General features: G+C 33.0%; 1 protein-coding gene across 2 annotated transcripts in view; it reads right to left on the reverse strand.

Annotated features, from left to right (window-relative positions):
• Window positions 1-18,494, reverse strand: part of GNPTG (N-acetylglucosamine-1-phosphate transferase subunit gamma) — a 454,757-nt gene that overhangs the window by 405,263 nt on the left and 31,000 nt on the right. For both annotated transcript variants that reach the window (XM_044089544.1, XM_044089545.1), the window contains exons 2-3: window positions 2,685-2,739; window positions 1,202-1,269 (exon numbers count right to left, since the gene is read on the reverse strand). In XM_044089544.1, coding sequence (XP_043945479.1) covers window positions 1,202-1,269; window positions 2,685-2,739 — 123 coding nt within the window. The remainder of the gene's footprint in view (window positions 1-1,201; window positions 1,270-2,684; window positions 2,740-18,494) is intronic.

Here is an 18,494-nt window from a genome sequence, read left to right on the forward strand (position 1 = left end):
CAATAAAAACACTGCTGTTGCAATTACTGTATCTTGAAATGTTTGAAACTAAGAATAACTCTACTTACTACTTTTAGTACTGCTGTGATATTTGGGGGTGAAAATGTTTGCCTTCTGGTGGAATAAGCCTAACTCCAGCCGCAAGAAGCACTAACGTTCCACGTGTACATTAACAACTCTAGAGCTTTATAACCGTGCTGGATAACATAAGAGTACTCACATGTGTGGAAGACAGGAAAACAGCTGACCTGACTAGATGGTATTAAATAATGCAGGGCTAATACATTCATTACTTTCCTTTTATTAGCAAAATAGGAACTGTTAGAAGTGCAGTGCGGTGTAAAAACCTACATTACTAAACCATAACAGAGCTACATACTATTATGTGAAGAATCATCGCCTAGTGCATTCTGTCTTCTCAAACCTCGGACACAGAAATGATAACAATCTTGACTGTAGGACAGAATGCTTTCTCGGATGAGGGACAGCGACAAGTTTCTGCATCACTGTAGGGATAAATACCAGAAGATAAAATAAACCCATCCCTCTCTGCATGGTATTGTGGTTACAGTACCAATACTACTATTGCTTCCTTTATGAGAGGAATTTAACAACCCAGGACAAAAAAAATCAGGTACCCATTACGTTAAGTAAATTTTAACCCAAAAGCTAAACAAAAGAATACATTAATGTTTATAAATGGTGCTGAGAAACAGCTCTGATGGCATACAGAGGGCAAGATTGTTGATGACTTCAATCATTCATGCACAGAAATTATCAGTCTCTGCTGATGAAGAAAAATGACTGAATGCTGATGACAAACTTCACATGCAGGAATAATCACTGATCAAAACCAATGTTACTTAACAAATGGACTTCTTATCATTTACTCTTCAAGTCTCTCTGTCCAGTCCTACATTATGCCATGTCAGTTCTCCATCCTCCCCCATCCCTAAATAACAGTCCAGGATATACCATCACTAAGGATAAGAAAGCTAAACTTGAATGGGGATCCATTTGTGAGTAGACAACTATAGAGATATCAGGCCATAAAGCTGTCAAAACAAAACAAATTGCTGATGCCTTTCAAATGGCAATGGGACTATTATTTCTATAGTCATGTTTAAAAACATCATACTGTTGGGAATGCAGGCTCAGACTCCAAAAATATAGTCTCATCTGTGGGCCCATTAAAACATACCTGAAACAGGAGAAGGCTCGACTCTAGGCTGCAGTTTGTTTGTTTGAGATATAAATGGATTGTTCAACCTACAACAAAATGAAAACAAATATATAAAAGGTATTTTAATTTATACTATTAGCCAACCTCAAACTTTTCATTCAATTTTGTCTTTCATTTTTAACAATAAAAGGAAAGCTCTCATATGTGATGTCACAGACCAGGGTTCAATTTGTGGGTTAGGTAGCAATACGTTGGCCATGGGTGGCAAGGAAATCAGTGGCTAGTGCCTGGCTCATCTTTTCAACATGAACAGCAAGAGGGGAACTGCTCTGCAATGTCCACTATAATGCTGATGTGGACGGCTATATGCAACTGGTTAAGTTACGAGGAAGAACACAAAAAATCTGACAGCAGCATTTGCTTTGATGAGACAATGAGGAGTTAAAAAAAAAACAATTACTGCATGCTGATCCTCACACCCACTGTTTAGGTCTTATGTGCAAGTGAGAATGAATGAGTAGTTCAGAGAATGAATAGGTCATGAGTGAAACATGTGGTCATCAAGGGGTGGTGGAAGGGTGTGGACTTGCTATTGAAAGGGACAATAGGGACTAAAAAAATTTAAGAGCCTAGAAAAGACTCCAAAAGAACATCTGCAAAACATTTCCCACAGCAATATAAATGGCATTTTGTTTTCTGCTGTGATATTCAGCAGTTTCACAGACACACAGTTTCCATTCTATTCTACAAATGAATGGATTGGGGCACTAAAAGGCACTGTCATCTGAGAGAATGGCTCACACTTAAATCTGATGCATTCTAGCTCCCCTGGTGGAGTTCTAACCACTAAACTACATTCGCTTCTGCCCGATTATCAACACAGCCAGTTGTTTTTGTCTGTATCAGACAGTGTGCCAAGCCATTACTAAAGATCTTTGACCGAAAAACATCTGACCTTTCTCAAAAAGGGTTTTGAAGTAGTTGCCATGTGCCTCTTGCTGGTACAAACGAGTTGCTAATATACAATTCTCCAAGAGTCCAAGAAGACTGAAAAACCACAAATGAATACAAGTAAATACCAATGCTTTTATGGCCCAAGGTGATAATGAACTTAAGATGAAAGGCAGGACTACCAAAATTAAGAAGTTGTACTGTACTAAAAAGTTGTGCAAAAAGTTCCAAAGGCCAAAAATAATAAAAGTAAGTAACATACTGAAATTTTTAGATACAATGCAGGCTTTACAGCAGAATAGCACAGTCTACTCTGCACTCTGGGTTTGTGATTAACTCCTTCACATAACTATGAAAAAATATCAAAAAAATTGTTAACATAAATTGAACTGAAAAATTTTAAAACTGATTACATTTTTCAATGCCTTTAAAATCACACAACTTGTGTTGTGTCTGTCTATACAGAAGCATAATTACTAATTTTTGTAGTACTTACGACTATTAACAGAACCTTGAATTCTTGTATTTCGCACAGTTCAACACTACATACCCAAATGTGTTCGGCTCTTCCACAATTTTCATTCTTCCAGCAGAAGAAAGAAGAACTGCAAAGCAAATAAGAGAAGTACAGTGAAATGCTAATTAACATATTGTATTATCTTTTCACTCATTAAAATTATCCACCTCATCTTCTCAATCAGCCGGCGCCATCCTGTTCTTTGATTCACTCTGGTCTGATTTCCAAGGTGTATACAACTGGGAAGCCACTTTCAGAACAGACTATCCAGACAACTTACTGTGCCCACACTTTTAGCCTGCTCATGACATTCATTAAAACAGAACTCTACCTCCATGTCCCAGTTAAATTTCACAACAAAACAATGAATGCAAGTAAATATGGCAGTGGATAGCCAGAAGGAACTTGTAATATTTTATCACTGACACTATTGTCTGAAACCACACACAGAGAGGACTAATGAAATGTAGGCAAGAGGAAGATTTCCTTTACTTTGCATGATTATAATTATTATTCATTGCACTTTTAGCACGTGGCTGTTACAGTACTGTGGAAAACATTAGCACATGGCTACTGTATTAATTTTCCTCTGTTAGTGCAGCTATGAAAAAAGACTGACCATAAGAAAGGAATATACATCACATCTTGATTCTTTGGCAAGCACTATTACATGATATCAAAAGGTGAGCAGTGGGAGGCGGAGCCTGAATGACTAATCGAAAGCAGCTAAATTTCAGAGCTCCATAAAACTATTAAAATATACAGGAAATGTTTTTTTTCCTAACAAAAATATCCAAAATATATAGATAAAAGTCTAAACTATAGAAGTAGTAATTTTGGTGGATTTTTACAAACATTTTCCTGTCAGAAAAACTTGGGAGATTTTTTCAGCCTCTGGAAATGAGTAACTCAATTAATTTTCACCCTGATGCAGCCTTAAAGAAAGAATTACAACTCATGTCTACTACCTTACAAGAGCTGTCTTTGAAGATGGATGATTTCAAAGAAAACTTGAAAAATCTTAAAATTAATTGTCGGAATCAAACTGATGTTTTTAAGGAGCTGCTACAGCAACAACAGACAAAAATAACAAATATAGAAATGTCTTTAAATGACATTAAAGGAAGGCTTAAAGAAGAAGAAACCCAAAAAGAATTCCTTCTCAAACAGAACACCTGGTTCCTTAATAAGGTGGATGGTTTAGAAAATAGAGAAAGAAGGACCAACATTAGAATCTTCGGGCTGAGAATAATGCAGGAGAGGACATTATTTCATTTTTAACATCATGGATTCCTGAATTCTTGGCTTCTCTTACAGTATTGAAAGGGCACATAGAACTCTAGGGAAACCTGCCTCAACCTCAGCTAATATACCTCCTAGATCCATAGTAATAAAAATGTTGTCATACCTGGACAAGGAACTAGACAGCCTGGAGAAAATCACATTTAAAATACAATCAGAATCTAATTAGACTTGACAATGATTATTCCACCAGAGTGTTAGAGCAAAGATAAAACGTTTGGCCAATAATAAAGATGCTTAAACAAACCAATATCAAGGCAGTTTGCTTTTCTGACAGAATCAACATATTTTATTTAAATGAAATGAGAACCTTTAATGACTTAGAAGCTTCTTCATTCATTAAAAACAACAATGTGGTTTCTATACCTGAGGATATGGACTAGAAATCTCCTTCTCTGAAGAGAACAAAAGAAACAAATTCCTGGACTGATGTTAAAAGAAAAAAAGCAAAAGAATGATTCCAAAATAGCTGTTTCTGCTAAATCTCTCAAAGCTTCTACTATAATATGATTTGATACTGGTAAATGTTTGAAATGGAAATGTACCTTCTTTTATGTGACCTTTCAAACTAAAGAATTAATTATTAGAGGCATCTATTATCCAGGTTTTGACAGACTGGCTCAACTGATTATGCTACACTAAAACAGGTAATTAATTCTCTTTGTCAGGAGTTTTTGAGGTTTCTATTAAATTAGAAATAAAATTGCAAGATTACTAATATATTGCAGTAAACAACATTGCGGTGATGTACTTTTTCCTGGTGGTGTGTTTGTGACTGTCATACAATGGAATGCATATTTGATGGTAAACTAAGACATGCATGCTTTGGTTATATTTGCTCTGTCACTCACTAAGTGTTCTGTCATTGGGATGGCTGGCATTGAATTTGTTGACTTTATCAATCTTATTTTTTGATTGTTTGCTTTTTAATTTATTTATTTGGCCGTTTGTTGAGTTGTCTCTATTTTTTAATTAATTTATCTGGCTTCTTATTGAGTTGTTTGATGGGCTTGGTCATTCCTTTGTTGCTGGTCTGCTCATTAATGGCCTGCTTTTTGAGTCAACAGACAACAGTCACGATGCTTATCTGTGTTATTTAGTGGTTGCTAACTTTTCTTTTTCTTGCCCACTTTTTTTTTTTTTTTTTTTTAATAAAGGAGGGAATGACAGGCATTAATAGATGTGCGATGTGAAGCTTTCTGTACTTGTAATGCCTCACAAGCACATTAAGTTGTTTTATCTTGTACGCTTCATGAGCAGGATTTGAAGAACGCTCAGGTTGCTATGACAACAGGAAATAGTGACGTTAGGCTTTACGGCTTGCAAAACTTTCTTGAGTGTAACTAAGCAGTTTATCTGGTTAATAAAATGTGGATTATATCTGCTTGTATTGCCCGATCATTGCCTTCTGCACACTTGAAACATTTCTTCGCTGTTCACTCTGCTTTCAGACTATTTATATATGCAGTGTTTTATTGCGGCTTGTAAAAGGTGAGAGAAACGATGCAGAACAAATGACTTCTCAGTAGGATTACTGTGTTATTATGTTGTTTAATTTCATCTGGACCGCATATTTATTATGAGGTCTTACTTAAGATCTATGTTGTAGACAAGTTTCAGAACTTGGGTAACCACGTTCTGAAGAAACTTGGAAAATGTTTAAATGATCATTAATGTCTTAATTTGGGGAAAATTAATAATATTCAACCTCATTTGACTGCAGTATCTGAATACTTTAACTGTTAAACAGATGTGATTACATTTACAAATGTATTAATCAGGCCATAATAGAAAGATAGGTGCCATATAACAATGAAAATGGCTTAAAATAGTATAGAAAAGATAGGTACATTATTTACTGTAATAGGTTTATTAATACTAAGTTGAATATAATTGTAATTTATTTTGACTCATATTTAAGGTATTACTACTTTACAAGCTTACTTCTTATAACTTGGGGAATTCCATACAACTTTATTGCATATCAGGCATTCCTTAACTTAATAAGATTGCTGAATTATATTCTGTAAAGACAGTGTTTCCTGGTATGTTACGTACTTTAGAATGTTATATTTCTTTTTTTATAAATTACTCTCCATATAATATTTTACATTTATGGAACTCAGATGTTCCAGATTGCTCAAGTCACGAGGGATAATCTAACAGACCTGTTTATCTGAGATTAGGAATGATCTTCATTCCATGTTTAGAGTGGGACATTGTACAATTTATAGTTATTCTAATTATATTAATATTTAAAATGTATTTTCTTTTTTTCTAAGCCTGACAATCTTTATCTTACTTGCATTCATGAAGGAAATAAGCTTGACTTTAGTGTCTAAAGAACTACAAATTAACATATATATATTTTATCAGAGGGGAATTGATCAAGAATAACAAATATCAGAGAGATCGAACTTTTAACAGTAATTTGATATGGATCTAATGTTGCTATATATAAATACGAACGCTTTAAATAATCCAAGTAAAAGATCTAACCTACTGAGATATCTAAGATTAAACAAAGCACAAGTAGTTTTTCTTCAAGAAACTCACTTTAAAACAAATGATAGCTATACATGGAACTCTAATGAATACATTATTTTAGCTCAATCTTCTTACAAGTCAAAGACCAGAGGAGTAACAATTTTATGGAAAAAGAACTATTAATCCTGAAGTTATTTACAAATATGTAGATAAAGAGGGTCTTATAGCTACTGTTATAGTAAAATTTAACAACAGAATATGGACATTAGTAAACCTATATTGCTTCCCTGGTATTGGAGTAGAAACTGTTAAAACACTTAAGACTTCATTACTAATAATTATAAAGGCAACTTAATAATAGGAGGAGATTTTAATTGTATCTTGGATACTTCTGAAACTAGTAATGAGACCTATTCGTATATCCTCTACTGCAAAATCCTTAAAAAATGGACTGAATCATTTCATTTAATAGACAGGTTTAAACTGAAAGAAGACAAATCATTATTGTTTTCTCGTCAAGACTATAGATTTGGTACTCAAACTAGAATAGATAAAATATTTGTTGCTCAGGATCTGCATTCAAAAATTACTAATTTCCCAATAATTCCATGTCCATTTTCCGATCATAACTCTCTGAGTTTTAATTTTCAAAGTGAGTTTAAACCATTAACTTTTTCTTCTAGAATTCCATCATATATTACAAAAATAAATCAAAGAATTTAAACCTTGGTTGATGTCAGAACTACAGTTTTTCCTTGACATTAATTATACCACAGAAATTAACATAGTCATAATATGGGATTCACTAAAAGCCTATATATTTGGTAAAACTCTTAGCTGGTATAAAAACACAGTTAGAGATTGGGATTCTGAATTACAATCTCGACTTTTGTTAGTGAAGTCTGACAAAGTCCCAAACTCTCTAGAAACTAAAAAGAAAATAGAGGAATTAAGAAGTATAACAAAATTTTAACCTACAAAACTAATTTAGCACCAGAAAAATTAAAAGTAAATTCTTTGGCCACTTCCCTAGATATTTACATAATTTACCCACGAGGATTAAAATACAATGCAAAGCTAATAATATTATCAATATTCATCATGAAGGGATGGGAAAGTGTGTCAGATATAGGAGATATTCTTGATGCATTTAGACATCATGATAGAGAACACTTTAAAAATTGAAAATTATCTATTGATCAATTAAATTTGGAAACAATTCTACTAACATAAAAAAATCCCTAAAGAACTAAAGTTAGATCTGCAAAGACCCATTTCTTATAAAGAAATAACTGATAGGATAAAATAAAGTAAAACTAATAAAGCCCCAGGATTAGAGGGCATAATTACAGAGATATACAAACTTTTTCCCACATCCATAATCTCCCTTTTCATAAAACATTATTAGAAATCCAATCACAAGCAAATAATACTTCCTTCTTGGAAATACATTACCTCAATCCTAAAATAAAATAAGGAATCTAATTTTTGTTCCTCATATAGACCTATATCATTATTAAATAATAATTCAAGGTATTTATGTCAATTATAGCAAATAGAATGAAAATCCCATTATCTAAAATAATTGACAATGATCAGACTGGGTTTATACACAATAGACAAACCCATGACAACATCAAAAGGATACAAACTCTTACTCTTATTGATTACTTAAATAAGGAAAATCAAGAAGCACTGATAATTGGATAAAACACAGAGAAGGCTTTTGACTCCTTAAGTTGGGAATATCTATTTAAAATTCTAGTTTTGACCCCCCCTCCCTTCATTCATCTCATAAAGAATATATACAAAAATAATTTACCTTATGTCAAATTAGGTCCTTTCACCTCGGAATTTATTTCTCTAACAAAAGGCACCAAACAAGGTTGTCCCGTCACCTATTTTATTTGCATTGGCTATTGAAATTCTTGTAGTTTTAATATGTAACAATTCAAAAATAAGAGGGGTGGACATTTATGATCAATATAACTCTAAAATAATGCTATTCGCCGATGATATACTACTAACATTATTTAATTCCAAAGAAACTCTACAGTTAGATTTATTAATTGGGAAATATTATATGATCTCAGGTCATCACTTCAATAGATCAAAATCTAAAATTTTAACAAAAAGAAAGAAATACAAGTTAAAAAGAATCATATCATAGGCAAACAAGTTCCTACTCAAAGTTATCTAGGAATTGTTTTATGCAAAGACTTGAATGAGTTAATATCAATAAATTACAATAATATCATTAACATAATTAAAACTTCTGTGGAAAAGTGGAATAAAATATTTTTGACCTTTGAAGATAGACTACAGTTAATAAGATTTTGCATATAGCACTAGCAATTCAGTTGTATCCTGAGAGACATTTCCTTAAAAAAATAAATACAAGCTTATTAAATTTTCTATGGTTTCCTAAAAGAAACAGAGTAGCCTTAGTAGCCTTAACACATCACATTAGAACATGGAAACAAGGAGGACTAAACTTTCCAGATATCGAATCCTATATAAAGGCATCCGTATTTTAAACTGTTATGTTTTGGAGGAGAGCTTGGTTACGAACGGAGTTGAAAATTAATGGAAGTGCACAGTCTAACCAAGGAAGTAGAATGCTGATGGCAATGGCTCATCTGGCTTCTGCAGTTAGCAGAGAAGAGATTTTACAGGAAGGTTAATCTGTATTAGCATTTTTTGAGACTGAGTTTCAATGTGGGATAGAAAGAATAAGGAGGGGTCTAAGTTAGACCGAAACATATTTCTGGTGTATAACAAAATGGAATGGGTGTCTGAGCGGGTTAATAAGAGTTGGAGCAGGTTTCTGATACAGTCGTTTTAGTAGTAACCAACATTACTGTATTTTAAGTGTTCACAGTCTGTGAGACACAAGAAAATTCCATAAATGTCTAAAGTCACTTTATAAGAAATTATTAATTTCACTGAGTGAGGGAGCAGTCTGGATGATGACTTTATCACTGGTATAAAATAGGCAGCTGAGTTTGAAAAGATTCCAGAGGAGATCATTAATAAAGATGGAAAAGAGAGAGAGTCCAAGAACTGATCTCTCTAGTATGCCAGATGTTGTGTAGCCTTTTGGGGAAGGGGGATTTGGACAGAACAAAGAACTGACTGCAGTGGGGGTAACTGAAATACCAGAAGCAGACTTTTTCTGAAAAGCTACATGCTTTAAGCTTGTTGGTGAGAATGTCATAATGAATTCAGGCAAAGGCACGTTTAACGTCTACAAAGACCGCAGCAATAAGCATGTCACCTTCCTTATAGGAATAGATCTGGCTGGTTAATGATATGTTCACAGGGGCTGTACTATATTTCAGCCTAAACCCATGTTGCCTATTTGAAAGCATAAGCTATGTCTATTCTTCTCTGAAGTAAAAGTCATTACCAGTGGGCTCTGACTAAGTTTGTTGATGACTGCAAGCTAGGAGCAGTCAATGAATGCCCAAATGACTTAGCCATCTTGCAGGAAGGTTTGTCCCAAATAAATACATAAATAAGTGGTGTCAAAAGCATGGAAACTTGATGCTAAAAATACATTACATATCCTGTGAGAAGTCATCTACTTGGGGAACTACCACATTGAAAATACAAAAATAAACAGTCCACGTAAAAGAACCTGGAGTTACTCCTCTCACTCACATTCTCATACAATATTGAGTCAATGCCCAAGTAATGAAAACGGAATTTATTAATCTAGTAAAAAACAGCAGGAAAATACAAATAAATGTGGGATGTGCAACTATTGCAAATTTATAAGAGGGTGATTCAGTTCTTATTAACAATACGGAAGTCAGAATCTATCAGAAATATAAACGCTGCTCTGAGAAAGTCATATATTGTGCAATGTGCAACATCTGTTGTTGCTATTACATCGGCAAAACAGACAAAGTTAAAAAATCGTTTATAAGCACCTATATGACATGAGAACAAAAAAGGAATACAAATGCATTAAGTAAGCACATCCTTGAAAATGAAAGTGAGAATTTTCAGTTTTTTGTTATTGACAGTATTAAAACAGACATATGAGGTGGAGCTTGGTCACTTTTATTGGAAAAAAAAGAGAGCTATACTGGCAGCTGCGTCTTGATGCAGGCAACTGGCCAGGTTTGAATGAAAATACCTCTATTAACTCTCTATTAAAATTAAAAGCCATTGAGAGAGAATTTAATTTTAAAATCTTTTTAATTTTAAAATCTTTTTAACTTTTCTATGTATTTATTTCTGTATCACATGTATACAATATGATTCATTTTTACTAATGTTTTATTCATTACAATTAATGTATTATACATATATATGTCTTTAAGGGTGTGTGTTTAGGACTAATTTTAATATTATGACTTTCCTGATTTCTTAATATAAAAAGAAAATTGATGGTTTGCGATTCATCTGATGACGTTCTGAACATATGGGACGAAAGTGCTTATCAGTGTTATTTGTATTTTCCTGCTGTTTTTACTGGATTAATAAATTCCGTTTTCATTACTTGGGCACTGACTCAATATTGTATGAGAACGTGAACGAGAGGGGCAACTCCAGCTTCTTTTGCGTGGACTATTTGTTTTTGTGCAAGTTTATCTTGTTGCCCTGGTTTACATTGAAAATACACTCCTACAAGCTGACTAATTGTTCCACATTTGAGAACTTATGTGGACAGTAACCGACCCTTTAACAAGCATGTGTTCATTACAGTAAAAAAGTCTTTTTATACTGCACAGCTTACAAACAAAAAGATTCTGTCTAGGTCTAGAGATGTCATTGCTCTCCCTTCACTCACCCCTTATCAGGGCATTCTTTGAGTACAATGCCCCTTTTGGCAGTATCTGTATAGAATAATGCAACAACTGGAATGTTCACAGAGATATTTCAACTAAAAGGATACAATGCCTAAACAGTATGTCGTACACAGACCAACTCAAAGTCCTGTCACTAGACTGCTAAGATGTGACCTGTGCCTGGCATACAAAGCATTCTCTGGCTCAATACTGATGGATTGACTGCATATTAGCAAGCTAAACAGCATCAGAAATATCCCGTCTGTGGATCTAAACCTCTTTAGCAACATCAACAGAACATTTTGGAAGACAGGTATAACTCACAGAGGCCATCACTGCTTGGGAACAGACTACCCCCATCCACGTAAAATTTGTGTGCAACTGATCTAAGGGCAGGAAACAGAAACTTTACCCCAGGGCTGCCCCCTACACTACTAATAGACACAGGCAGATCCTAAATACTTTACCCCAATTATTCTCACTTAGGGCAATATACAATTATCGACCATGGGATGGGTAAGGTCAGTCTAACAACAAATAAGATAGGTTAATTCAATCACCAAGAGGAAAACTGGCTAGGCTTAAAATGGCACACAAGGGCAGCTAGCCTAGTACTTGCCTATGAACCTACTTGAAAACATTCAGCAACATAGTCCCGACAGACTGAAAAGCACTATTCTATGATCCTTAAAAGTGAGAAGAAATATTTCAATTAATTCTGTTGTGTAAAATGTAATAATTAAACAAAATGATCATGAGAAAGCAATATATAGCATTATGTTCTTTATTCTTTCACAGTCAATACTTTCTCACTATCAGGCAACAAGAAAATTTCATCATTTTTATTACAAATATGCAGGAACAAGAAAAACACAATCTGGAGGTTATACTGATTCAGCTAGACAAATGTGCTTGTAAAAAAATGGCAATCTCTATTCTGTGATATTTAATAGAAAGCAGTAGCAACCAATTCAATTCTGCTACAAATACAATTGTGAAAAAAGACTATCATAGGTGGTTAATAATCTACCAGTTCCAGAGGCATTCTATGCCCAGCCAAGCTAACCTTAAATTTACCAAGTGTCAATAACCCAAGGAATTTTATAAGTTATGACATAAGTTTATACACATCAAGCTTCAAATGCTGTCCCTGTCCTTTAGCTACATAGGTGCCAAACAAGGGGTAAATATATGATTTCCCATCCAGAGGTCCAAGTTAATTTTGAAAATGATTAGGGATGAACTTTGCTTCACATGGACTGGAAGCCTGTTCCACAGAAGATCTTTGAGACACATACCTGTCCAGCCAACATGTTCTGTTTATATCAGAGTTGAGGCTTAGGTCCTTAGAGTAGGTACTTATGATGCTATTTGTTTTGTGAATGTTCACCAAATCTATCAGTGTGTGATCAGAGGATGCTTTGCAGGCTAAGCATACATTGCCACACAGCAGACTGAGATCATATTTATACTGACTGACATTTGTTGACCGGGAAAGTTCACTGGGCTTGAGACCCATTTTCAGTGGAGGCCAGGGGAGAAAAGCTCCAAGTTACATGAAAATCATTACATGAATTTGTAAGGAAACAATTACTTACAAAGCAAGTGAAATAATGCAGAAAACTATCTAAACAGCACGTATGTTGTAAAAAGGCACAATACAGCAACAATGGAAGATTAACATGTAGGAAAATTATACATTTAGAAATATTTAACAATACAGCTCATTTTTTTTTGGGGGGGGAGTAGGAAAGGTAAGTGTAGTGGTCTGGTAGAATTTGAGAGTTTAACTTAAAGGTAGGATAGATATAGTTAGAATCTTATAGCTAGGTGGTGGGAATATGTAGATTATAGGTGGCATGTATTTAATGGTAGCATTAAAAGTAGAAAGTGACAGAGAAGAGAAAATGTGTTAAGATAGTTGTATAAGTATGTGTGGACTAGGATACTAAAGATTAGGGATAATTCATAAGGTGTAACAATATGACATATACACAAGTATATTTGCTATGTGAAACAGTTTTGCTAGATTAAGGAGGCTGTTAATATGTGTTGCATGTGCAGCTGGGGTTATTAGTGAGAGGTTGTTTTAGTTTTTTTTTAAAGGAAATTATGTTGTCTAATTCTGTAACTGATGATGAGAGGGCATTCCACAGCTTAGTTATGGAATGAGAACACAGGCAGCTACCTGCTCTTTTACTAGGTTTTGATACTTTAAGTAGGTGTTTGTTGTTTGAGTGTAGATTTTTGGATGGGACATAAGGTTCAATGATATTTTTCAGGGAAGGGTTGGGTTTATAAATGAGTTTATGGGCAAAGGTAAGTTGTGTGTAATGTAGGTAATATTCAAATTCTAGCCAGTTTAGTTCTCTAGTGGCCTGGCAATGGTGGGTGCGATTTGGTTGGGCTGATGCGAATTTTGCAATCTTATAATATAACACGACTGCAGTTTGTATTGCAAAGAGTTGTGGAGATTGGTGAAGATAGGAGACCCATATAGTAAGGTGGGAAGGAGAAGACGTCTTTTTTTTAGTCAAATATTTTTTATTTTGATTTAAAACACAATAATGACCGTTTACAATTAATAAATATTCAAGTATATACAATATTTACATTTAGCCTGACAAATAAATTAAGATAACAACAGAACTATGTAAAAACAACGATGTTGATACATTATATTTAAATTATCAGGAAGCATCTGTTTCCAATTGCAAGCAGTCAATCAATGTCAAAACTTTTCTCCATGGGTTATTGACTAATGGCTTGGGATGGATTCTCAGTTCTTTCGTTTTGATCTCCATTTACACAGACTTCTTCAGTAGACATAAAAATTCCTCCATAGTGGGTGCTGTGTTGGATTTCTACCTTCTGGTTATACATTTCTGAGCTATTGCTAGTATATTCCATATTAAATACAAATCCAATTTCTTCAAGTGAGGATTACTGACTACATTCAGTAAAAATAGAGATTTTGTCAAAATAAATGTATCTGTATAAAGAGCTTGTAAAAAATTATTAATCTCATTCCAACATGTTCCAATACTGACACAATCATAAAAAATATGGGACCAGTCTGCGTTAGCTGATTCTTGGCATCTCCAGCTTACATCATTACTTGAGGTGTTTATCTTTCAAATTTTCTCAGGTGTTGAGGCTCTATGCAGATATTTCCATTGAAATAGTCTCCAATATTGTGAATGGGATGTTAATTTAACTGAGAGTAAGATATTTGTCTTATCTTCTATTGATAGGGGAGTCAGTATACCTTTAGCTAAATACTGCCAATAGGATACTTTAGGAGCTGTCCCATAAGCAATTAATACAGCATACAAGTATGCTAACTCGTTTTTTGTGTTAGTGTTGTTATAGATAATTTTAAAGAACCAAGATATAAATTTAGGTGTAGTTTTAAATGATGAATTGTTTACTATTCTACATAGCTCTAATCCATAGGCTGAGATTAAATGTTGTGTTTCCAAAACTTGTTTTTTTATATAATGAGACCAACATATTAAGTTCTTATTTCCCCGTGAAGTAAAGATCTCTCTATGTACTTTATCAGGGAAATTTCTTGTAATACTGAATGGAGTTAATAATGCAAACCAAAGTTTTATATCTATATTCATATTGACAAATCTCCTAAAGGTGTAAAAAGTATGATTTATTAGGTTTAATTTGGTTGGTTTTGCTATATTATATTGTAGATTTATACTCAAATAATACCATATTCTATTATCTTTACCTGTAACTATAAGATTTTTTGATAAAGTATTTTCATTTCTTAATATTAAGGAATGTAACCATTTCTAATTAGAAGAATATTTAGGATTTACCCAATCTATTGCAATTTTAAGTATAGAAGCCCTTATGTATGTTTCAATGTCTGGAAATTTTAACCCCCCCCCCCTTGTTCCCAATGTCTAATATGATGGGAATATGCCATTCTATTTTTATTTGGATACCATAAGAACTTTAAGAATATTGATGTAATTTTTTTAAGAAATCTTTTTTTCTGGTAATAATATGCCTGGGTTATATATTTTACTTTAGGTAGTAAGACCATTTTTATCAACTGCAGTCTGTCTTCAAATGTTATAAACATATTGTTCCATTTATTTACCAATGTTTTAATTGATTCTATAATGTTTGAATAATTAGTATTTAGAATCTCTACCATATTCTTACACAATACAATCCCCAAATAGTCTAAGGTTGGAACTTGCTTACCAATCCAATAATATGATTTACAAATGCTTGTACCTCCTGTTTTTTTATTTAGTAGAGACCTGAGAGTTTTTGAACATTTCCTATTAATAAATCTATTTCATCCAATACTTCTTTAGAGTTAGGTAAAGTGAGAAGCATATCATCAAACAAAATTATTTTGGAACTATATTGATCATATACATCTATCCCTCTTACTTTTGAGTTGCTATGTATTAGGACTGGAAACATTTCTATAGCTAATGCAAACAAGATAGGCAACATGGGACATCCTTTTCTAGTGCCTCTAGTGAACTGTATGGCTTCAGAGGTAAAAGGGCCTATTTTAACAAATGCTAAGTTATTTTCATAAAATTTCTTTATAAATGTGATAAGAGAGGAAAATCAAATGCATTCAAATTTTTAACTAGATAATCCCAGTTTAAAGAATCAAAGGCCTTTTCTATATCTAAACCAGCTATCAATGCTTCTTGATTTTTTCTATTTAAATAATGAATTAATGTTAATATCCTTTTGATATTGTCCTGTGTTTGTCTATTATATATAAAACTTGTTTGATCTTTATTAATTATATTGGACAGTGGGACTTTCATTCTATTAACTATAATTGACAAAGATTTTATCATCATTATTAAGCAAAGATATTGGCCTATAAGAATTGCAATATTTAGGGTCTTTATTTTCTTTTAAGATAGGGGTAATTAAAGAATATCTCCATGAAGAGGGGATTATTGCTAGTGACTGGACTTCAAGAAAGGTTTTATGTAAGAGAGAAGCTATAGAATTTAGAAATAATTTATAAATTTCAATAATTAAATCATCTATCCCTGGTGCCTTGTTAGATTTACTTTCTTTAATCCTGCCTAAAATGTCTGTGTTACTGGTTTTTGCAACTCCAGCCTTGGCTCTTCAGAGATTTTTTAATGTTGAGGATTACATTATCTGGGTTGCAAATTTCATTTATATTTATTTCGCTTTTATGGTGTTCTGCATAATGATATTTAAAAGCATTTAAAATGTCACCTATGTCTGAGACTATCTTCCTTCTTCCTTCATGTAATATGCTACCAATATTATTAGTTTTTGACTACAATTTTAACTTTCATAGACAGATTATGCAGATGTTTTGGAGAAGTAGCATAAGGGCTTATTTTTAAATCTTTCTATGGCTAAGTTAGCTTTATGGGTTAATATTTCATTATATTTTTTATTTACTTCTTCTATTTTCTTTTTGCTTTCCGACTTACATAAGTTTATTGAATTTATGTAATACAAGTTGATTTTGTAATTTCTGTAATTTTGATTCTCTCTCTTTAATTTTATTTTTGTACCAGCTGATGGTTTTACCATATATGCAAGCTTTTAATGCAGCCCATACCATAAGTATATGTGTTTCTGGTTTGTAATTAATCTCTAGGAAAAACTGAAGTTCGGAAGTTAACCAAGGTTTAAATTCTTTGATTTTTGTAATGTAAGCAGGAATCCTTGAAGTAATAACTAATGATTTAAACTGTGTATGAATTTCCAATACCAGGGCGTTATGGTCTGAAAATGGACATGGCTGTATCGAAAAATTTAAAATTTTAGAATATAAATCTTGAGAGACATATTTTATCAATTCTGGTATGGGTTCTGTGTCTATAGTCTTGATGCAAGAAAATTAATGAATTATATCCTATAACATCATAAACAACTCTTAGTTTAAACGTCTCTATCCATTTTTTAATAGTGTAGCTGTGGATGATAGTCTGGGGGATTTCTTATTTGTGGTTTCTGTGACATCTAGAATACAATTCAGGTCACCTCCTTCTATTATATTGCCTTTAGAGGTAGTTGTAATGAGGTCTATGTGCTTCTTAGCTAATCCTACCCTCATACCAGGGAACCAATACAAATTCACTAAAGTCCATATTCTGTTGTTAAATTTTAATATAACTATAGCTATGAATCCATCCCTATCCACATATTTATAGATAACCTCTTGATTCAATGAGGTCTTTTTCCATAGTATTGTTACTCCTCTAGTCTTTGATTTATAACAGGAATGCGCTAGTAATCTGCAAACATTAGGATCCCATTTAAATGTGTCATTTACTTTAAAATCGGTTTCTTGAAGAAAGACTACTTGAGCTTTATTTAGTTTTAGGTATCTCAATAAGTTAGATCTTTTGTTTGGGTTGTTTAACCCATTAGTATTTAAAGACACCAAAATCAGTTCCATGTGAGGATTTTTTAAGTTAAAAAAACAACTATGTATTAATAAAATCCTAGATACGTAAAACTCCTCCTGTATAGTTAAACGTATGTTAAAGAGTTCCTAATTATCTTAATCAGCATTGTTTTTTTTCATGAGGTTTAATAATAAGCATTTTTGTCAGGCATTTTAAAACTAGAGACAAAAAAAATAAATGTCTATTAAAACTTGCATACGTATAAATCTTAACCCACACTAAACAAGGAATGAAGAACATTCCTAGTCTGACAAAAATAAATGTTAGACTAACCTTCCTAACCACCTTCTTACCCTTTTCAAGCCCATAAAACAATAAATATTAAAGGAGAATACTTAACAAATCTGTAAAGTGTTGATGTTTCCCTATCTTTTATACATTAAATTCACATCTAGTTCACCAGAACAAAAGTAAAGCATCTAAGAGGGATTCTAAACATTAGCTAGACTGTCATCCATGTAACTTATAATAGGCTACAGACTCCCAGATTATGCGTATGCCAAACCATACTTTATATAATGTGAACAAAGAAAAACAAATATAAAAATAAATAGCACTCTATAACTTAAAATCTCATATTAATACCTCACACTGAATTCATTCTATGCTATCAGAATCTTGACCAGTTTAATAGTCTTTCAATATGACCAGTTTAACAGTCTTTCAATATACAGGTGTAATGATTCAGCATTTTTTCCAATATCACTAAAACCATAACTTATATGCACTACCCCCCCAATCCAGATTAATTTAGTAACTATGCACTGGGTGTCCACATTCAATGTTTTCATTGTGAT

This window comes from Protopterus annectens, chromosome 12.part0 (assembly GCF_019279795.1).
Source record: "Protopterus annectens isolate FY-2018-M chromosome 12.part0, PAN1.0, whole genome shotgun sequence".
NCBI classification, from domain to species: Eukaryota; Metazoa; Chordata; order Ceratodontiformes; family Protopteridae; genus Protopterus; species Protopterus annectens.